General features: G+C 36.1%; 1 protein-coding gene across 1 annotated transcript in view; it reads right to left on the minus strand.

Annotated features, from left to right (window-relative positions):
• DST (dystonin) overlaps positions 1 to 23,915 on the minus strand; it is a 374,223-nt gene that overhangs the window by 13,047 nt on the left and 337,261 nt on the right. The window contains exons 70-82 of the mRNA XM_012648708.1: positions 23,133 to 23,303; positions 22,066 to 22,221; positions 21,656 to 21,862; positions 18,921 to 19,040; positions 16,293 to 16,462; positions 14,818 to 14,977; positions 11,238 to 11,432; positions 10,595 to 10,723; positions 6,936 to 7,079; positions 6,042 to 6,230; positions 4,401 to 4,530; positions 956 to 1,119; positions 23 to 185 (exon numbers count right to left, since the gene is read on the minus strand). Coding sequence (XP_012504162.1) covers positions 23 to 185; positions 956 to 1,119; positions 4,401 to 4,530; positions 6,042 to 6,230; positions 6,936 to 7,079; positions 10,595 to 10,723; positions 11,238 to 11,432; positions 14,818 to 14,977; positions 16,293 to 16,462; positions 18,921 to 19,040; positions 21,656 to 21,862; positions 22,066 to 22,221; positions 23,133 to 23,303 — 2,098 coding nt within the window. The remainder of the gene's footprint in view (positions 1 to 22; positions 186 to 955; positions 1,120 to 4,400; positions 4,531 to 6,041; positions 6,231 to 6,935; positions 7,080 to 10,594; positions 10,724 to 11,237; positions 11,433 to 14,817; positions 14,978 to 16,292; positions 16,463 to 18,920; positions 19,041 to 21,655; positions 21,863 to 22,065; positions 22,222 to 23,132; positions 23,304 to 23,915) is intronic.

The raw sequence follows: 23,915 nt of genomic DNA on the forward strand, positions 1-23,915 counted from the left end.
AGTCACTTCCCTTGGGACTTACTCGAGGAAAGAATTCCATCAATAAATTCCTGTCGTGTGATTTTCCCATCCTGGTCTTTATCAATTCTCCTGAAGAAGTCCATCACTCGAGATTTCTTGTGATTCATCCACCGCATGTATTTTTTGCGCCAGATATCAAAATCGAAGTTAGCAAATTCTCTCAGCTAGAAAGGACAGAAGGTATTTTGGTTAATTCTGTGCTCAAATTATATCTTACCCTATACGAATAAAATTCTTTAAATGACTTTCTAGGTAATACATGCATCTTTGCCATTTCAAAAAAAGGTATGATCTTGCAAAGGGGACTCAGAGACAGTTTTTCTTTGAAGTTTATTTCATTATCATCACTGATTTTCTTTACAAATAAAACTCCTAAAAACTTAAACCAAAAATTTCTGATTAATGCCTGTCACAAAGGCAGTCTTCCCCAAAGTACTGCCATGAGTCATGCTCCCTGGGACTAGCAGGCCCAGATCAATAGCACTCACCCAACCCCTCGCTCTCTCCTCCTCTATAATATTAGCCTCTCTTAACTCCCTAGACTTCTAAATATTTCCCAATTTTGGAATCTAAAATTATGAATCTTAGGTCATAAGATATATATAATTAAAATATCTGAATTATAAATGATTATATTTGCCAGGTAGTACCACCAGCAAACATTATATCATGTTAGCTCTTTTCTTAAGGAATCAGCTTCTAATTATTAAAATATAATAGCTTTTTACTTTATTGAGTCCCTAATCCCATATGTCAGTTTTCCACAAAATCATACATACTTGTGGTATTCACTGTAGCAGTAAAACATGCACTCAGATAGCAAGAGTTTGCTTACCTATTATCAGAAAAGTTTTATTAAAAAAAAAATCAAGATTTTTGCAATGTGTTATGGTGAATGAGGACAACATGGTGATGAGTATATAAGTTTCCTAACCTCCTCTAGCCTGTCCAAGGCATCATTGAGCTTTCTCCTTCTTTCCAATGCGAGGAGCCAGACTTGCTGCCATTTGCTCACCAATAAGTTTACCCTGGGATTCTTGGTTTCTATTTGTGTCTGTGATCCAGAGGGATATAAGCTTGATGCTGGGAAGCGTTTTCCTGTTAAAACATAACTTTAGTTAGGATGGCTGTTTCGAGGGTTCTGAAATGTGTTAAGGTTTGACCTTTTTCATTCCTAGCTAAAACCGAATCAACTTAATTATTGAGTATTACAAGTAAAAATATCCTAATTTAGATGATGCATAATGTCAAGGTCCAAATCTCTTTTACTGGGCAGAATCAATATTGTTAAAATGTCTATACTACCCAAAATGATCTAAAAATTCAATGCAATCCCTATTAAAATACCAATGTCATTTTTTGCAGATCTAGAAAAAATAACTCTACACTTCATATAGAACCAGAGAAGACCCTGTATAGCCAAAGCAACCTTAAGCAAAAAGAACAAATTGGGAGGTATCAATTTATCAGACTTCAAGCTATACTTCGTGGTTATAGTAATCAAAACAGCATGGTACTGGCACAAGAACAGAGACATAGATTAATGGAACAGAACTGAGAATCCAGATATAAAACCATCCTCATTTAGCCATCTGATCTTTGACAAAGCAAACAAAAACATACACTGGGGAAAAAAATCCCTATTCAATAAATGGTGCTGGGAAAATTGGATAGCCACATGCAGCAGACTGAAACAGGATCTGCACCTTTCATCTCTCACAAAAATCAACTCCTGATGGATAACAGACTTAAACCTAAGGCATGAAACCATAAGAATTCCAGAAGAAAATGTTGGAAAAACTCTTATAGACATTGGCCTGGGCAAAGAATTTATGAAGAAGACCCCAAAAGCAACACAGCAACAACAAAAATAAATAAATGGGACCTGATCAAATTAAAAAGCTTCTGCACAGCCAAGGAAACTATCATTAAAGCCAACAGACAACCTACAGAATGGGAGAAAATATTTATATTGCTATATATCTGATAAAGGGCTAATAACTAAGATCTATATAGAACCCAGAAAATCAGCAAGAAAAAAAATCAAACAACCCCATGAAAAAGTAGGCAAAGGACATGAACAGAAATTTCAAAAGAAGACTTACAGCCAACAAACATATGAAAAAAATGCTCAACATCTCTAAACATCAGGGAAATGCAAATCAAAACCACAATGAAGATATCACTTAACTCCAGTGAGAATGGCTTTCATCAAAAAGTCCCCAAACAATAAATGATGGCGTGGATGCAGAGAGATAGGAACACTCATACACTGCTGGTGGGACTGCAAACTAGTACAACCTCTATGGAAAGTAATATGGAGATACCTCAAAGAACTAAAAGTAGAATTACCATTTGATCCCTCAATCCCACTACTGGGTATTTACCCAAAGGGAAAAAAGACATTCTATAAAAAAGACATCTGCACTATAATATTTATAGCAGCACAATTCACAATTGCAAAGCTGCAGAAACAACCTAAGTGCCCATCAGTACATGAGTGGATTAATAAAACGTGGTTTATGTATACCATGGAGTTCTACTCTGCCATAAAAAAAACTGGCGGACTACCTATTGTATTATTCTGGATGTAGCTGGAGCCCATTCTTCTAAGTGAAGTATCACAAGAATGGAAAAACAAACACCACTGGTACTCACCATTAAATTGGTACTAACTGATCAACACTAATGTGCACATATGGAAAATAACATTTATATAGTGTTGGGCAGGTGGGAGAGGTAGGAGGGGATGGATGCATGCCATCTGGGGGATGGGTACACTTGTAGCTCTGACTCGGCAGTGCAAAGCCAATTTATGTAACCAAAACATTTGTACCTCTATAATACTCTTAAAATAAAAAGAAAAAAAAGAAAACAAACAAACAAACAAAAAATCTGTTTTACTTATTAAGGATCACACACTGTTCATGTAATTTAGAGAAATATATCTTGAGAGAGGCATTTAACTATTCGAAAGCTCTCTCAATAAATTTATGCTCAGAACATCTTCCAGCTTAAAATTCATGCCATTTCAATGACAATGAAGCATGCTGTGATCCTCCTCTCTGTTAAGGCAAGATAAAATAAATCTCCCAGGACACTGAGACAGATCTTAAAGTCAGTTACAAGAAACCCAGCTGCCCTTCTTAGAGAATAAGGCGGAAATGGAGAGCAGGTGAGGGCAGGAGACACTGGGTAGCGATTAGAGTCACGGCAAGATGCTTTACAAATCCCAACTAAATATGAGAGTATACGTATAGGATCCCAGCTTCTGCTCAAGTCCATTTTCCACTGAGATTGCATGTTTCCTGTGCATAGTCTCATACCCAAGTTTTCTGCCTTACTAAAGTTTTCTCCCACTTTCTGGCTGTTTCTCACAAGTTTCTATAACTTTATAAAATAATTATTTCAATACATTTTCCTCATCTAACTAAACGGTTAAATGTGGGCCAGAAAAATGACTGCCCTAAGGTCACATAGAATGCTAAGTGTCCAAGGGGGGATTTATATCAATAACTAATTATTTATTGAACATTTAACCTATAAGTATGCCTGTATGTTAAGTACTTCATATGCATTTGCTCATTTAATTCTCACCACAGTCCAAGGAGGTTATAATTACCCCCTTTTACAGAAGAGGAAACTGAGGTTCAGAGAGAGCTTCAGTAATTTGTCCAAAGTTATGTTTCCCAGTTGGTAAGTGGTGGAGACAGCCAAGGAGTCTGACTCCAGGGTTCTTAACCAGTTTGTTACTTTGTCTCCTTGTGTAACACGGTAATTACAACAGCTCTGACACCACTCCTTTTTTAATTAAAAGAAAAACTAAGAAATATGCAAAACATACGACACAAATTGTGCTTCTTTTAAATCTTCTCTAAGCTATTATTGTTTTTAATGTTATTTCATTAGATTAACATAGCCCAGGAAGTAAATAGACCTGAAGTCACATGAACATGGATAAAATCACTAATGAACAATTAGGTCATGAACATTATACAGGTCATGGTCATTTTTGTTATGTTCAGCTTTAACATTATTAATATTTACATAATAGAAGAAAAATGAGACAATTCACAGGGGGGTGATTTCTGTTCTTGCTGCAAATTTTTCCAATTTCTTCTAGCTAATCTGAAAGATACATACTTCAAGCAGATAAAACTAAATACAGAAACCTACATGTATCTTTTTCCTTATTTTTAAACAAGTTGTTACACTACTTGAGCCCATGCATTCTTTCAAGAAAATCTTTTATGATAGAGCATTCACGTAGAATCACCAACTGCTCTATCATTTTGAGAATCAAACAATAACTCAAAATAAGAGAAAACTACCTTCCTTGTTTAATCATCTACATTTGAAAGAAATTGGCCACTGCTTACTTCCTGCTCGTCCCTTATCCAACACTGGAATATGGGATTGTAATGAGGAAGGATCAGCTGCTCTCCTCTTATAGGTCTTGGTGACTTTATCAACATCAGGCTGTTTTCTGGTCATTTCCTCCATGAAGGTCTGAAATGAAAAAAATGATGTCAATTAAATAAAAGTACACCAGAGAAAACCGTCTTTAAAAATGAATTAAAAACAAAAAGATAAAAGAACCATGCTATTATTTCTGAAGGAGAATAAATCATCAGGTTTTATCTTTAGGGGAAAAAAATCTAAACCATTACCATACACAGCACTTACTAACTTTTAAATATAACAAATGCAAAATGTTATAGCTGGTAAAGAGAGTAAATTAAAATTAAAAATAAAAATAATTTGTTTCAGTTTGAAGACCACATATGGGAGCAGTCGTGTGAATGAAATAACCTGTGTACCAACGAAGATCAAGCTTCCAAGCCCTTGGAGAAGAATCCTTAAGTTAGCATTTCTTGGCAAAGGAACTAGTTAGCTGGGGTGTTTCCTGGGACTTTTCTGTGGCACATTTCACCTAAATATTTGAAATATATAAGATGGCTTTGATATACAGTGACACAACGCATTCGCATTAAATGGGGATATATCAAAATATTCATAAATAAGATATTCCAAGGACGGTAGAAGTTATTTAGGTTAAAGTTTACTACAGTTATATTTAAAAAGTTTGACTCTCTCGCCATTGCTTAGCTTGTCTCTTTAGGCTTATCGTTATTATTATTACTGCCTAGGTATCCCTATATCTAGAATTTGTAGCAAAGGCTAAGGAAAGGCAGAAACTATGAAAAGTGTTGGGAAAAAGGAGAGGCAGACAAAAGTAAAAGAACGCACTTCTGGAATATTTGTCACACCAGAGAGCTCAGACCACTTCAGTACTTCCGATCACGGGGAACATAACGTGAGACTCTAGGGCTATTATAGACAGTGATATCTTAGACTTTTATTAAAATATAAAAACGGCAATGTGAGCGGCTTAACCAACCGAGCTGACACTTACCGTTTCTCTTTGTAAATACACATTAAACAAACTAACAAGCAATCACATAAATCAGAGTGAGTGTGACGCCCATCATTTGAGTTTAAAACAAGTAGGATATACAGGGGAAGCAATTTTTCTCAGAAAGGTGATGCGTTCCCTTTTACGTATGATGTATTTGGAGTACTGATGGTCATCTTGGGAAGCAGATGAAAGTGCAAACACTGGAGCAATAAAACAAGGTACCAGCTGAGGCCATGAGGGTGGGTGAGATCACCAAAAGCGGGAGCCGAGTGTGAGGAGTAGAGAACCGGGGATAAGATGTAAGAGGTGAGGACAGCTGACATTTAGAAGGTGAGGGCTAGGGCAGGTGCCAATGTGAGACAGTACCACATGAGTATAACTTCACAGGGGACAAAGGAGAAGGTCACAGAGGGTTACTGTGAAGACAGTAACAGGTTTTAAGACAGCTGTAGAATTTAAAATCCAGTTGTAAGGAGCTGAGGAGTATGTTTGAAGAAGTGAAAATAACAAGCACAAAGCAATGTTTTGAGGAGTACAGCACTGAAAGAAAGGAAATGTCTGAGATGATGGCTAATGGGGGTTAGGATTATATTTATCTTACCTGGTGTTCTGCAATGAGGGCTTTCACCTCTTCGATCTCCTGGGGGATGACTTCTTTATCCTTATCAGTAAGTGTAGTTTCAGCCCATTGCAACCAAGCTAGCAAAGCTTCCAACAATTCCTGTTTAGCAATGAGCCCAGCCAGAGCACTTGCCAATCTCTGCTGATGTTGCTTTGCCCAGGCCAGCACCTGTCAGAGAAGCAGAAATTTCTCTGAATTTCTCCAACTTATGTAAATAATTGCATTGATATAAAATAAACAAATTTTAAATGTAAATTAGGATCATCCTCAGCTAGACCCATAATGCTTCTAGTCTTTCCAGATCCCCTTAGTGGCACGAAGACCCAGCTTGAGGAGGGTATGAGAGCCCTCTCTCTGACGTTCACCACCTGTAGAATTTAAAGATGTGTGTCAATCACTCAGGCTCCCATTGCTTTCTAATTTAAAATTGAATATACATTCTCTGAAGGATCAAGTATGTCTCCTCCACATAGCAGAGTAGAAATAAAAAAAGCTAAGATTTTAACTAGAGAATTAATTTACTTTGTGTATACCACTTCACTCCACAAGTATATACTGCTCTGAAACATTATTCAACTGCTGGATTATTTAACAGACACAACGTGGAAGTGGGACAAAATGTTATACAGTGAATCAAATATTTGCCTTTTAACATTCCATAGACAGAGCTGTAAAATTCCCTTAACTTTTTAAAGAAAAGTGCATTTCAGAGACTGGTAATGCACATAAGAAGGGCATTTTAAAGAATATTATCTACGTAAAGGTCTCATTTTCCCATGGTGGTCAAGTACATCTCAATTGCTGAAATTTCCCACCTCCTCCCCCAACTCTCAAAGCTATTGCTCCTCTGAAGATCATCTGAGACATACTGACCTCCTCAAACCTGGCCCGGATGATGGTTATCCAGTGCTTGATGGTGGTGATGGAATCAGGGTGGCAGATAGCCAAAACAGCGTCTCCCATACTGGTGGCTTTATTCAGTTCGGCTCTTTTTTCTTCCAGTTTCTTCATGAATTCCTACAGCAGAAGCAAAGACTTCAGTTAGCTGTTGCTACTGGCTGAAAACAAGATGCTGGTGATGTTTGTTTGACTGTTAGAGTTAAACAAATAAACAAGAACTTCAACTGGTTTCTTCACAGTGGAAATCATCCACTAATTGGGGAGGAAACGAGGATAAAATAGAAAATATAGTACTTTGTATTACATATTTCAAAATACAAGAACAGTCGTCCCTCGCTATCCATGGGAGATTGGTTCCAGGATCCCAGTAGATACCAAAATCCACAGATGCTCAAGTCCCTTACATAAAATGACATCGTATTTGCATATAATCTATGCACATGCTCCTGTATATTTTAAATCATCTCTAGAGTACTAATAATACCTAATATAATTTAAATGCTATGTAAATAGTGGTTATACTGTATTGTTTAGGATATAATGACAAGAAAAAAAGTCTGTGTGTGCTCAGTACAGATGCAACCATCCATTTTTTTTTATTAATAATATTTTCCACCCAAGGTTGGTTTAATCTACAGATGTGGCAGAAGGCCAACTGTACAGGATGGTATCTCATGTTTTAAAAATACATTATACAAAAAAAAAAAAAACCCTCCTAAATTTGGACATATTTTGATGATATAACTAAAGGACAGTAGGATTGGGAGAGACAGCATTGCCAGAGACAAAAACAATATTCATTGCAAAAAAGTTCTAACTAAGATAAGGAGGTTAGTATTTAAAATAGCATTAATTGTGCAAGGAGAGACAGGAATATGTACAACTAAATTACCAAGAAGAGAGAAGGCTGGATAAGGAACTATAGGGGTATGAGAGAGAGGGCCCCAAGGGTCCAGACAGTGAAGAATCAGGGGGAGTTTGGAGGGAGAGGGCCTGACAGTGGCCAGCCTGTGAGAGAACCATCCCTTTAAAAAGCCACTAAGAGCCGCTCTCCTCCATGCCGGGGGTTTTGGCACTTCCGGCCAGTCTCTGTGAGGGGGTTTTGGCACTTCTGGCCAGTCTCTGTGAGCGAGCAGGATGAGCAAAGCCTTGAACAAAGATCATCCTTGAACAAAGATCAAGGACGATCTTGTGAATAACCTTTCTACAAATGTCTCACATACATAATTGTACTTTCTACCACCAGAACCATTCATAGATACATGGATCACAGAACTCCAAAAATATAGTTAAAAAATGGGGACCTGTGCCCTAAAAAATGTGACATGCTTTCTCATCTGCAGACACCCCAATCTATCTGGACCCCTGCACTAAGACAGATGACCTGATCACACTAACAGTGATTAGTGGCTGCAGACATAGATGCTACCCTTACTACTCCCGACATGTGAACAGGGTGTTCATTTTAAAATGTGTTTTACTATAATACATAGCGACCTTGCGTTTTTAACCTCTGCAAAACAGCTCTGTTACACACCTCCTACTCTAGCATTTTGCTATATTGTAATTGTTTACATACATGTCTACTAGACTCTGAGGTCCACGAGATTAAAAGATTGTGTCATTCGTTTTTCCATTTCCAGTAATTGGCTCAAAAGAGTTTTGTGACTGATTGAATAAATGCTTTTTAGCCCTTTTATTTATGAATGTTTACTATTATGGAGTCAAGGTTCAATGAACAATATACTTTTATAACACCACTTACTTTTTCAATATCATAACCTACTTTTAAAAATATTTTAATTTTCCCTACTACAGACCCCCTTAAACGAAAGAATTAAAAAAACCCCACTTTATTAGGAAGAGGAAAACGTACATTAATCTAAGAGCTGTGTTTCCCCACAGAATAGCTGATACAGATCACGTACTTTCAATCCCTTCTACACCTAGAAGAGCCAAGGGTCATGCCCAGAATTTGGTAGCCTGGACTCTGAACTTCCCAGCTCATTCTGTGCTCCTCCAATCTAGCGTGAATGTTCCCATAGTGGTTTGTACTCACGTGGGAAAGCTGGGCTATACTGAGTAGTCTCTAGTCCTGGTGCTAAGAAATTAAATTAAATTAAATGTTCTGTTTTTCTTCAGTTGGTGAATGGTGAACGTGTAAAGGGAAGCAGAGGAAATGGAAAAGAATGAATAATGTTACTACAAAATATTATTACTAAGAAGCACTTCATAAAATTGCAGGTAATTTTATGCTATTTGAAAATATTTAAAAATAATCTGTTGTAAAAACCACCACCCTTCCTCTGAATACTTGCCTCCCGAGGGTTTCCTGGTCCTGCTGTGATGGTGGGGATACCACGAATAGGCTCCTTTCTGTAGGGTCTTAGATATGCACTATGGGCTTCAAGGAACGTTCGGCAGATACTTATTGCTACTCTGAGACCTAAACCCAAGGATGTTAGTAGAACTGAATGCCGGCTGATGGTCAGCCCACGATAATATGACATGAACTAGATTTTTGAAATATTAAGCTGAATTAAAAATGTACAATAAATTTGATGTCATTGTCCTATTCTTATATTCTAGCTTCAAATTTAAATGGTGTATGTAGCATTTCATTCCTCTGGATAATGCTCTATAAGCTTATATCACTTTTTTAATGAGAAAGCAATATTTCATTGCTATAGGTTAGACACTCCACCTTTCATAGAGGGTATTGATTAACATAAAAAGTCTACAGATGATATAATCCATACAACACTGGAATTAATGATGTATTTTCCAGCTTGACCTTGAAAGATAGGGTTATTTAGTGGTGTTAAAAAGATCCTTTAAAGTTAATAGAAAATGCTGACATCAACGCTACACTGAGTGTTACCATTTCAAATTCCTGACTTTTCAAGTCAAAGGTTAAAAAACATCTGTTAAGAGCTATCTGGATCACTCTCTTCAGGGTTTTGCCAAGTTCCATGCATTGCCACAGGAGAGATCTTGACTTGAAAACTCAATGGCCAGATTTTTACTTGGTTAATTATTCAACAGTATATCTACTGATGGAATTCATTTTTTAAATTTATAATTATATTACAGGTTACTTCTAAAAAGGATTTAAAAAGCTCCTGATTAAAAACAGAAGCAGCAGAGGCTTAAAAATGAAATTTAAATATGAGTTATTAAATTACTTATCTTGCTTACAAAGGTCAAAATTATTAATTTACAATTCTACTGGTGTAATTTTATAAATGCCAAATGTTCATTAAGAAAGTTTCATTTTTTGAAATCCACATAACAGTGCAACGAAATTGACCAATTTTGGTCAGAAGCCAAATAACCCCCTAGAAAAGTCTATGTGCTTCCTAGAGACAGGAAAAAGAGCAACTAATTTTAGAGTAACCACCTTCTCTAAAAACAATGCATAAAAAGATAGCTATACATATGTGTGGGCAGGTGCATGGGGACACGTATATGTAAGCAAGGAGGAGAGAGATAAATTGGCAAACCTACTAGATGTTTAATTACTTCCCAGAAGGGAAATATTTATGCAGTTGATATTTGTAATCATGAGTCTATTTTCCCTACTTTGTTTGACTTTCTCATTCAGTTTTCCTTAGCATTTATATATTACTCACTTTGTGCTGATCAATGAGAGTCCGGAGAGCATCCTCGTCGTCAGGGAGAACGCCATGGAAACGCAGGGTTTGCTCCGCCTCTGCCAGCCACTCCAGGAGCGCATGTACCACCGAGTGAAATTCCTCTGCCTATCAGTTCACACACACACATCCCAAACAAGATTCCCAAATATCCCTGTTAGCAAAATTTACAGAACTGTACAGTAGATTCTTCCCCTCAATGAATAAAAGTGCCTTAAATTTAAATTAAGTATATGCATTATTACTCTCACTAAAAAAATAGAGATATATGCATTTTACGCATGTAAGAAAACATCTCACATATCAAAAAGGCCTGTAGGAAGAATAATTCCCCATTTTAACAACTTGATTTTAGATGAATGGCAGCGTGTCATACTTTCAAGCTGAAAAATGACTCAAGCAGCCCTTTTATGTGAAGATTAGAAAATCTCCCTCTGTGAGTAATTTAAATTCTTGAGGGAAGGCAAGGGGAGAATGAAGGCAATTATGCTATTAGAATTTCCTTTTCCATGACTGTCCTGGTTGAGAAACGAGGAGCCTCATAGTTCTTTACTAGAGTAGCTCTTGCTGAGGTTTCCATACTTTCCCCATTGCACCCAGCTACCATTTACATGGCTGTTACCTGACGCAGGGCTGCCTCTAACCGTGTCTGCTTTGATATAGAAAGTGCACACACGGTCTCCCAGCGTGTGCTCAGTTCCTGCATCTGGACCTTGACCCAGGAGGAGTCGTCCCGACTGCCTTCTATGAGCTCTCGGGCCGAGCGCTTCAGGGCCTGCACGCTGCTGGTCCTCTTCCCCAGCTCTTTCTGGAAGGCCTAAGAAGACCACATTTTTTTTAAAATTAATTTTTAATTACAAAACCAAAACAGCAAAACATACTGTTTTGAAATATGTAATGTGTATATAACATCATATACAGACATCAAAGACTTAGAGTTTCAGAACTATATTTTTGGCAGAATCTTCAGAAGATAAGAAATGACACGTTGCTCCTATTTGAGCACTGTCAAGGACGCAGTCTTGTATAAATTTGTTTAGTCTTTAACATCCTCAAGAGGGAACCAGATACGATTACTTTATTTATTTATTTATTTATTATTGATTGATTGATTGATTGAGATAGGGTCTTGTTGTGTCACCCTGGCTAGAGTGTAAGTGGCATCATCATAACTCACTGCAACCTCAAACTCCTGGGCTCAAGCCATCCTCCTGCCTCAGCCTCCCTAGTAGCTGGGACTACAAGCATACCCCACGACACCTAGCTAATTTTTCTATTTTCGGTAGAGATGGGGTCTCACTCTTGCTCAGGCTGGTCTGAACTCCTGGGCTCAGGTGATCCTCCCACCTCGACCTCCCACAGTGCTAGGATTACAGGTGTGAGCCACCGCGCCCAGCCCAATTATCTCATTTTTTAAATGACACATTGGATTTAAATAATGGCAGCCAGCCTTCTTTATTTCAATTCCATTAAAAAATGCATCAAATTCTTTTTTCCTATGGTTTTTTAATATGGCATCCTAATCCTTCTTAAATCATGAATGTGAGTGCCAACTGTGTGCTGGCTACCAAACTATACTGTAAGAGACACAGCTAAGAGATTACCAGAGGACTAGGCAATCCTGGTGTCCACCATGGGGGGCTCTCAGACATTATGGCAGAGAATCCCACAGGGACTTGGCATATGGTGCTTTCATTCTATGATATGTCTTGGTCTTTCACAACTTATAATGTGAAATTTAGAGGCTTAAATCCCTATCTGTCATCTCAGAGGAAAAGCTTTTTGGAGTTTTTTTCCCCCTATCTAATTTTGATGAACTTTTGATGTGCCAGGAGTTAAACTGGCTACATTTGGCCACAGACTTAATCAAAGAAGTGAGCCCAGGGTTCTTCATTTTTGATCCAAGGGTCCATATATGCAACTAGATATTTCGAAGAGCCAACATTCTATCCACAATAAAATTAAATTATCTTTAAAAAATCATCACAAATTAATATTATCATTTGGCTATATCTATACATTTCTATTCTGATACTCAGATCATTCACAAATGTGAGCCCATCACAAAAGTGATAAGTTTTTTGACTGATTTCACTCTAACAGTGTTAAATGAGATGTACCTGCAGATAGACAGATACAAACACACACATACACACTAATACATATGTACATACACAAAAACACAAGTATAGAAGGTGCAGTATGTTAATATTCCATTTATGATTGGACTAGTCCAATAGATCTGAGGAGACTCTCCATTATACTTTGTATACTTGAACTTGAGTCTTCCAATTGTATTACTAATGCTAAATGAGTAATTCACTCTTGATGACCTTCAATATATAAAAAATCTGGCAAGTGTCTAAGGCAGTAAATATTTAGACAGTGAGCTTACAAAAATGGTATTTATGTGAAAAGTAACATTACACTATTCATTACTCATTGAATGAATGCCAGGAAACAGCAAAGTTTGTATTAATAATGCACAAAACATTTGTTTCAATATACGCAAAGCAATGTAATTTTTAAAGTTTTTATTTTATTTTTTTATTTTTTTGAGACAGAGTCTCACTCTGTTGCCCGGGCTAGAGTGCTGTGGTGTCAGCCTAGTTCACAGCAACCTCAAACTCCTGGGCTCAAGCAATCCTTCTGCCTCAGCCTCCTGAGTAGCTGGGACTACAGGAATGCACCACCACGCCTGGCTAATTTTTTTTTACATATATATTTTAGTTGTCCAGCTAATTTCTTTCTATTTTTTTTTTTAGTAGAGACAGGGTCTCACTCTTGCTCGGGCTGGTCTCGAACTCCTGAGCTCAAACGATCCTCCGGCCTCAGCCTCCCAGAGTGCTAGGATTACAGGCGTAAGCCACCGCGCCGGCTGAAGTTTTTAATTTTTATAGGCCTGATCAATGTTCTTTATTTATTCTTTTATTTTCTGATAATATTTAAATTTAACAATCTCCGTAATGGTATGACAGAACAGAAATAGAAAAGGGAAAATAAATATGCAAAAGGACAAACTATTTTCAAAAGAAGAGGTAATATCAACCAGCATAATCAGTATAAAGAGAATATTTTTAAATGAAATAAATTCTCTGAACTCTAAAATTATAAAGTAGAGAGGAAATACATCATGAATTCAAAAGGAGAGTGCTCTAACATATTTATAAATAAAGTCAACTCTGATACAACCATTCTACATTGGTACTGTACTTGTTTCCAAGGTTAAGTTGTTTTATATCATTAGATCATAATTTAGAACCTTACCCTTAGTGGGACACCTTGAATATTATTACCTTTGATTTGCATGACAGTTTAACATACATATCAGGAGATTGCAGGGAAACCAATTTTCCTGACGTAAATAATAATCAAATCTCTCACAGCACATGCTGCTGACTCATAAACAGCTATGAAGGGCAAGGTTAAAACAGTTTTATTTTGTTCTTTTTATAAAAAGCAACTGGTCATGACCTCTCCATGGATCATGTCACAAAATCTACCCACTCATGCAATGACTTAGTGTCAGGTCATTGAATGAATGATTTTAAATTTTATTACATAATTGTTTAAATGAAAAACTAAAGAGAGTAAAACATTCATGACCCATGTTTTAAAGCACAATAGGATGAAATCACCTTCCAAGTTCTAGAAACGTTTTAGATCTGGTAATTAACACATTAACTGCCATATGAAATATATGTTTAACTCATACTAGTTTTGGGCCCGGGGACTCATGAAGCACATATAACTACAGTTGGTTCGTGAAAATCTTCCTTCTGGATGTTCTTATTGTTACAATTAATATTGACAATTTAATCACATATAACTCACACACAGAAAACAATAAAAAATAACAAAATTTTCAGTAAATCACAAAGGATTATTTTGTTTTTGAAGTTTGTATACTATTTTTATAATAAAACATCGTGGCCCCAAGGAAAATTTTTTTTTCTAGTGTGGCAGTCAATGTGTTAAAAACAAAAGTATTTCACTGACACTAAAGTGATTTTCCTCCATCACTTTTAAAGTTGGCTTCCTGATTTTGCTCAAACGATCACACAGTTCAACAATAAAGACTATTATGTAGTATGGTATATGGTCTCCTGATTTTAAAAGGCTAATTTAAGTGGTTTATATTTCCTTCCATACTCAGAATAATCACACAATAGGATAAAATAAAATGTCCCAGATAACAATACCTTGTGATTATCGATCAGATTCATCACTAAATCAATGTCCCCATGGACAGGCTGGTCTTCCGCCAGCTGGGGTTCAACTCTATACAGCCAATCAATGAGGGCCTGCAGGGCATCAGTGAATTGTCCAGAAAATAACAGGGCTTCCTCCAACTTGTTTTGTCTGGGGAACAAAAGGTGGAAAAATTGATCTGAGCAACAACAAAGCCATCCTTATATATCTGAACATCTGAAATTCATTTATGAAGGTTGTGTGGTAATCAAGAAGAAGACCACCACCACATTGATACTCGTTGCTCTTTCTTTGCTTTCTTTAGTAAATATTGAAATTTTTTCTCAAATTTTCTTTTTTATTCCTTAAATACTTGCATCTGTTCCAGGAAAATTCCCTTATCACTACCTTTGGAAATCAATGACAGTTAAGTTACTGCATAAAAATAGACCTTTTTAATTTTTAAAATATTTTTTCAAATTTGTTTTAAATTATCAGTTGACTTTCTTTGGTGTACAGTTCTATGAATTTTAACACTTGTATAGATTCATGTAATTACCACCACAACCAAGAGACAGAATAGCTCCACCATCTCAGAAATCTCCTTCCTGCTATCTCTTTATAGTCACATCTTCCCCCATCTCAAACCCCTGGCATTCACTGAACTGTCTTCTGTGACTGTAATTTTTTGTCTTTTCAAAAATGCCATAAATAAAATCATTTATATGACATTGTAAAAAGTATGTCACCTATTGATACTAGAGAAGTCAAGATTATTTTTTAAACCAATGGGACAAAAACTTATTTTGAGTTCCCTAAAACTGAATATAATATTCTACTTAATTTTGATGCTGACAAAAGTAATTAAGACTAAGGATTAATGAAAATTTGAAAACAATTTACAAGATATTTGAACTCTTATACTACCATTGTGCTTACTTAATACCTAAAATTTGTGAAATAAGTCTTGGGTTTTTGGACGTGCAATGATCAGAAAGGGGTAGATGGAGATTAGAAGAGAATGCTGGAGCCAGATTAGTAGTATCTTGCACATCACATAAAGAAGCCTTTATTTTATTTCATGCCCAGTAGTAAGTCCCTAAAGGGTATGAAGAACAGGAGTGACAAGATTCCATTTACATTTTTAAAAAACCATCCTAGCAGTCATACAGAAATTAAGTTAAAGGAGGGATGAAAGTAGACCTGTGACGACCTGTCAGAAGCAGTTGGTGTAGTCAGGCGTGAGATGACAAAGGCTTGGAGAATGATATCACTTTTGATAGTAATGAATAGTTAAAAATAAAAAATAATGAACAGCAAAACCTTCTCGATGCAAGCTGCTGTGTGAGTGGGGCATTCAGAATAAGCAGAAGTTCCCCAGGCAAAGGAGGTATTTAAGGTTCCTAAGATGTCCCTGCAAAACACCACTACTATGTATTTGACAGAGGTCTACAAAGCGACCAAAATGATTTAAAGAATATTTTACCTTTCCACAGATTTTCCACATATCGTATCCCATTTGTCTCTGAGCTCACTTAGCATGTCATCTAGTTTCAGGTTGTCATCAGCCAGGGAGGTTTTCTCCTTCAGAGAACGTCCAGTTCTGTTGGTGGTGTCGTAGACAGAATGCTTGGCTCCAAGTGATTTCTGAAACTCCTACGTATTTAACAAAAAAATAATGTGTTTTTTTACTTGGGACTAATGAACAAATAGGTAAAAGGCATTAAAAGAGGTGTTGCTAATAAATGGAGATTAATTATAGATGGTCCCCGACTTACAATGGTTTGACTGAAGATTTTTTGACGTTAAGGTGGTACGAAAGCAAAGACATTTATTCAGTAAAAACTGTACTTCAGTCTAGTAGTCAATAAATTACATGAGATATTCAATACTTTATTATAAAAATAGGCTTTGTGTTAGATGATTTTGCCCTAGTGTTAGCTAATGTGAATGTTCTGAGCACATTTAAGGTAGGTGAGGCTAAACTATGATGTTCACTAGATTAGGTGTATTAAATGCATTTTTGACTTGATGATATTTTCAATTTATGATGGAGCTTATCATGACACAGACCCATCATAAATACAGGAGCATCTGCATATTCTTTCTACGCAAGTCAATTATAAGCTTTTATAGAGCAAAGAACATTGTCTTTGTAGGCCTCTCATTATATCATCTTAACACTTAGTAGGTGCTTACAAATATTTAACAGAAAGAACAGAAGAAATGAGACAATTGCTGTTGAATAAACAACCTCAGAGATGAGAAGAAAGAAAGGTCAACTTAATGGGCAGCTTACAAGGTCATAAAATATCATGGAAACTCTAATACAAACCTGATTCTCAAACCTGACAGCACATCAGAATCATCCCAGAGAGTAAAACGCTATGCAAATGTATAATTTTCTAAAATAATCTCGACGTTACAATTAACTAGGGAGCTTTATTTGTTTTAGAGAGATGAGGTCTCACTATGTTGCCCAGGCTGGATTCCAACTCCTGGGCTCAAGGGATCCTGCCACCTCACCCTCTCAAGTAGCTGGGACTATAGGCTTCATTGTCTTTAAAAGCTACACACTTTGAATGTTTTAATATGACTACATTATTTATCTTGTCTTGTAATAGGAGGTATTTACATCTGGAAATTTTTAAGTAACAAATACCACAATTACAATATCATACTAGTTCTACAGATTGTTATCTGTAAATATTTTTTTCATGTTATTTCTAAGTTAGTTACCAGAGTCATGGCATTGACATAGATTTTCTTCATACAGCAGATACATATTAACATTATATCTAAATACAGGACAGATTAATGCCTTTTAAAGACAATGGCACTCGAAGGATGAATAGAAAATTGGCTTAACGAACTACCTTGAATACGTATCTCAGAGAAATGGTGACTTTGGCAACAGGTCACAGGAAAAATAGAGTAGACTCTAACAGGGTAGGTATTGTTCACATAGTCTTATTTCCAGGATTCTCTAACTTTAATATGCAATATACCTTTGTAAGACTACATGATACTACATCTGTGTTCAAGTTCAAATAAGGCATTCTATTTTGAGAAGGCTCTCATTTTTCCATCAGAGGGGAAGGACAGAAGGTGCTGCTCATTGTCACTGTGCTTCCAACATTGGATGTGGCAGCTCACAGGCAGAGGGTGCCAGCAGAGCGAGCCACTGACTGGCCCTCATCTGGCCAAAGAACAGATGCTCAATATGTTTCCTCCCATCATCCTCCCATCATGACCTCCTGAGGTCGGACCCACTGAAGGAAGCAAGCAACCCACGTGAAGATGACTGCTAGAATTTCCTGATGATGATAAATTTTACATTGCCCCAATTTTTCCAGCCTTTTAAAATTATCATGTTTCAAGCACCACTTTATATGCAGATGCCCAAAATTATAAAACTATTTGCAGGAACCACTCTCCTTTGACCCACATCCTCACCCTGATGGCTGGCTGTCACTTCACAAACAGAATTTTAGAAAGACCCAAATTCAAAAGATTTGGGAGGTAGGGAATGCTCTTTGAATGCCACGTGGAAGGAATATAAAAGGTAGAAAATATAAAAAACAATGTTTCTACATGCTTTTCCAGTCTATATGAAGAAGTCACTATGTGTCTTTGAAGTTAGGGGTACAATTTTATACACACACAAATAAAATACCAATTTAGGTTTGGGCAACCAATTTTTATCACTCCACTGTTTAAAAGAATCTGTATGCAAAATCTATATTAGTTTTTACTATAGAATTACCTTCAAAGTGGCATTTGGTCTCTGAAAGAAAGTATAAGACAGTTGTCATGAAAAATTGAAATGGCAACGTTCAAACTACTAGAAATCCTTTACATGTTTTAGGTTGTAGAGGACTTCCAGTTTTAATTTTGTATGTTTTTCTTTTAACAATTAACCCCAGAATCATTAATGAAATGGTCACTGGACAGTAAAGACATTATTGCGACCTGACCAACAAGAAGGGCAACTGCTTTTAAATTTAATATAGATTCACACTGTACCCTTTTTTATTCCACATGATCAAGCAAGAATTTTAAAGTGATCTTAAAATACATAACGAGATAATATTTTTTAAAATTATAGCCTCACCTTATGTTGTGCAAGTTGTGTTTTTATTTTGTCTGGATCATTGGCAATTTCCAGTTCAGAATCCAAAGACTTTTCTGACTCTTCTAGCCACTCCATAAGTTTACTCCAGGCTTCATGGAACTGTAAAGGAAATCCACATCTTTGTCCAAAAAATTTTCAAGCATATAATATTTGAAATTTAGTATATTTTACAACATAGATTAATATTAATTGCTAAAAATTGTTACTTCAAAATTTCTGCTGAAGAAGAAAAAAGTAAAGCTTTCATCAGCAAATTACAAAATGTCTTGATAATGCTTGGTACTTTGTGGTTGTGGCCCATGGTCAATTTGTTAGAACTCATTTAACACATCATCTCCAGCAAAAAACAGAAATGAGCCTAGAAACAGTAAAGTAGCTCCAGGGAGAACTTCCTTTCTTTCCTTCCTTCCTTTGCTTCCTTTTTGCTCAATAATTAACGTAAACTCTCAGAAAATGTTTTATCTTTTTTATTTTTGGTCCACTGCTGGCTCTTGACAGATCTGGGCTTACCTCTAAGGTGTTTAATTCCTATGTTAACAAAGAGGAATAAAAAGGAGGAGGTGGAAGTATAAAGCTTGTAAATTGGTTTTTAAAAGCAGCAAGAACAACAGGGGGCCATTTCATTGCTATGTAATACAAAGATATTTCAACATCTTTATTGCTGCCATCGAAATCCTCAAATTAATGCTTATGCTTCCCATTGGTTTTATATGTACGAGCACCTACGATACTTGAGTTCTAACAAAATATAATTCTCTTTGGCATCTAGTGCCTTGTAAATATTCTGGTGCTATGTATATTTGATTTCAGTCACAGTTTCTTTTCTGTTTATCATAAAGAACCAGTGGGTACTATTTTTAGATACAATTGTGAAACTGGTTATAAATTATTTCTCACAATAAACTTAAGTGAACAGATCCATAACAAAAACTTAAGTAATCAAAATAAAATCTGTTGTGTACCAAAGCACATTAATAATGAAACAACAAAAAGGCATCTAGCAATAAGGACAAATGAAGGACATAGAATCACAAAGCTACGAGAGCTCACTAGAGATCATCTCATTACAAACCTGCTCACCCTGCACATCCCTGTCACACGCTAATCAATTTAAACATGAAAAAAATAAAGGCCAGAATAGGCACGTGAACTGCCAAAGTCAGAGAACTACGATCAATATCTGAGCCAAAAACTGAGATATTAGAATAAGAAAAAATAAAGAAACAGCTAGGCAAGGCGTTAGGTAGTTTGACTCCAAATAGTATAGGCTGTAATGGCTAGATGGTAAGTTCAAGGATATAAATGCACAGGTTCTAAGGCTGGTCCTATTTTCAAAACTATTTTTAAGCCATATAAATAGAGGGAATGCTACACATTTGCACTGAAAACAGTAGAAAATATTTATAAAGTTAATTAAACAAAATGAGAAAATAAAATTGATTAAATGGAGAAAGGAGGAAGAGAGTAAGCAACTGGCTACTGGTATCCAAGAAATCTTTATAATTAGATGTTCACAACTCAAGAAATGCCTGTACTACAGGCATTTCTATGTGGCACTGTGCCACATAACGTGGAGAGAAAAATATCAGGCTCAGAATAAACACTGTGTTAAAGAAACATTAGAGACTGATTCCATCCCGGAGACTCACTTGTAACACTGAACATTTCATACCTCCCACTCAATAAAAGATATGTGGCATGTAACCCTATGAAGACACAGTTTGTCATTTCTAAGGCCTTTAAAAATTTATACTGATAGATTTAAATATTGAAACACTTGACTCCCATGACAGCTTTCTGCATCACTCAACTATGCCCCACCAAACAGTGGGGTACAACACCAAGGCTAGAAAAATGCAGCCGAATGGGGCAAAAAGAGTAATTATAAAATCCTGCTGCAATATTACACTAAGTTTCTAGTGAAAATCAAAGATATTTAAAAAGAAGATATACACCAAGCAAGGTAGGTACATCTCTCTCTTCCATGGAGTACGAAGATACATAATTTTACCCCTTTTCTGTGTTTAGTCTAGAACAGAATGTTAGTAACAGGTAAAGGGAATAAGGACATTCCTTGTGAATTATCCTGAATTCTCTGGATAAAATTTAAAAAACAGCCCCAAAAGATTCAAACAATTAATTTCAAAGTGAGATGGAGCTGTATCAAAATACTAGAGAAGAAATGAAGGCTTGTCAACAAGAGAGGTGGGAAGTGCCAACCAACTCAGACACAAACTATGCCTTTTGAGAAAATTGTCTGTAGGGCTCCATGTCTGGCTCTCAGCTCTGATAGTCTGTGAAGAAAGCTTGGATTAGGAACTAAACAAAAGGTAGCAATACAATAAAGTATGATGCCTCACTCAGTATGAGAGTGGAGGTTCAAAGGACAAAGGAAAAATAAACAAACTCAATAACAAAAATTTTGAGCTATTTTTTTGGGGCCTTAATGATAATGGCCTGTCTATGAAGTCAAGCTATAATTAGTCTTTCCAAAATTAGTCCCCAGGGCCTGAAGTTACTGCCAGGTCAAAAAGTGATGTCAGCATCTAAACATAGGCCACAGCCCTTTTAGGAAATAAACACCTTGGCTCCATGACATAATTGTTACACCTAACACAACCTGCAATAAAAGTACTTTACTATTATAACATTTATTTCAACAGCTAGAAATGACTTATTGACAAGTTCAAAGAATTTTTATAAAGGATTATTACCTGCTTGGCCCTCTTCCTTGCATCATCCAAAGATCTTCCTCTTTCTACTAACCGTTGAACCACTTTTTCCCACCGACTTTGTACACTGATAAGTAGATTCTTAATTAGGACAACATCCTGTTTCTGACTGAAATATTTCAGGTGAGTTCCAGTTTTGTCCAGCTCTATTATCTGCTCTCGGTGAGAATTTACTTCATTGGCAAAGACCTTTCCCAAAAAAAAAAAGGACGTGAGTAGAAACAAGTGAAAAATGTTTCAACCTTAAAAATACTTAATACTTCTGGTGCCAAAAAGCTAAAACTATTTTAAAGGACAAAAGATAGTTTTCACACAGTCCAAATACATGCTTTTGACATTAAAACAGGCTCATGTTTGAAAGGAGAATGCTATCCATTTGACTCACTACATACCTTGTGTTCATCAATTTGAAACAAGACCGTGTCCAAGATAAGACTTGGCCGAGAAGCTACGTTTAAGGTCTGTTCAGCCTGGGTAAGCCAGTTGATGAAGTCTTGCAGAGAATTGTGGAACTCCATTGCCAAGTTGAGGGCCTCTTCCAGTTTAGTCTGCAAAGACAGATTATTTAGTATTTGATGTTTAAGTGTTTTGGTTATTTTGTTCGTTTCAGTTTAACCATTCTCTGGCAGATTCCTTTCCTACCTCCACTTTATTTATGTATACCTATATTAACTAAAGATCTTACAAATGCAATGGGCCTTCACTAAAATATTTGCAAACCAAATCCCTTTAAGTCTAATAAGAAGCATCTCCTTGCAACTAAAAAAAAAATTTAATATACACTAAATCATGTTTTTTGGCAATTAACCAAAGAACACAATTACTAAACAGTATCTGTAGGAAGAAAAATTGGCATTCATACAATTAATTTTAGGGCCAAAATACTATGAAATATACTTTATGCACTGTCAATGATGGCATATATAATCTAGTATTCCTAGCCTATCATTTTTCTTATAGCATTAAACAGTAATACTGAGATTTCTTAGATTGCCTTATGGTTTTTAAAAAAGTGACAAAAACATATTCATAATTTAACATAAATTTTAACCACTGCCTCATGTTTTTTTATGTAAGCGTACATAAAATATATATACAGTCATCTCACTCTCTTGCTCTCCCTTCCCCTACCAACAGCCCCCTTGTTTAATAAGTGTGGTTACAATTATTTAACAATCCAGAATTTTAGCGGTTCATAACATTTAAAAATATCCCTGAGCAATACTTTACCTATGCTATATCTTTATCTATATTGAATGTAACCCTTTAGCTCTGGTCTCTGGTGTTAAAATAGAATACTATTTTCAACTGACCCCAGGAAACCTATAAATGTATACAAAAAATTTTAAAAACAAATCATTAAAAGTTATGCTCCTGATAGTTATCCTCAAAATAAGGCTAAATTCATGAAATAAAACAACTAAAATACTGGTTCTAGTATATTAATCAAAGTACATACTTTCCTTTCATTGAGCTTGGTTTCCACCGATTCCCACTTTTCTTTCAAGTTATTTATGTCTTGGTCAATATTTGTCTCTGCAGATTTGGGGCATCTTGCAAGCATCTGCTGGCCCTTCTGCATCAGACTCATATATGTTTCTTCTTTAGCATCAAAGGCTGCACAGATTTCCTAAATTGAGATACCCCCAAGTTATATCACTTTTAAGAGAACAAAATCTAAAAGTTCTATTTTTCCAAGCCATCAATCCCAAGCCCCCATCTTATATTCATCTTTCTTTGGCATACAGAGCAACCCCGACACATGTAAACTTTTCACTGTACTAAAACAACACCTAAACCTATAGTCATACCCTGTCTATTCAGAAATCTCAGAAATGGTGCTATCATTATCAATCCATTCTGGCATGCTAAAGTTTGAAGTAATAGTTTACATGCTGGCAAGAAAACTTTCACTATACAGTGACTAAAGCTCTGTAACCTTGGACAAGTAACCTCTCTGAGCCTCAATTTCTTCCTCTGTAAAAGGAGGGGCTCTCATACTATGATAAAATGACTAATATTTTCTTGGTAAAATTTAATTCTATACTCAGAAAACACGCAATGGGTAGAAAGTAAAGAACTAGTACAGTAAGACATTTAAGTTGATTACTCGGATACTAGAATTACAAGAGCCAAACTTGTGGTAGTATGAAAATTATTCTTACTTATAACATTTGTTAAAGCTTCCAACTAGAATGCAGTAGGTACCTTCTATAGAGAATATAACACTGCTTAAACATAT

The sequence above is a fragment of the Propithecus coquereli genome, unplaced genomic scaffold, assembly GCF_000956105.1.
Source record: "Propithecus coquereli isolate 6110/MARCELLA unplaced genomic scaffold, Pcoq_1.0 Scaffold292, whole genome shotgun sequence".
NCBI classification, from domain to species: domain Eukaryota; kingdom Metazoa; phylum Chordata; class Mammalia; order Primates; family Indriidae; genus Propithecus; species Propithecus coquereli.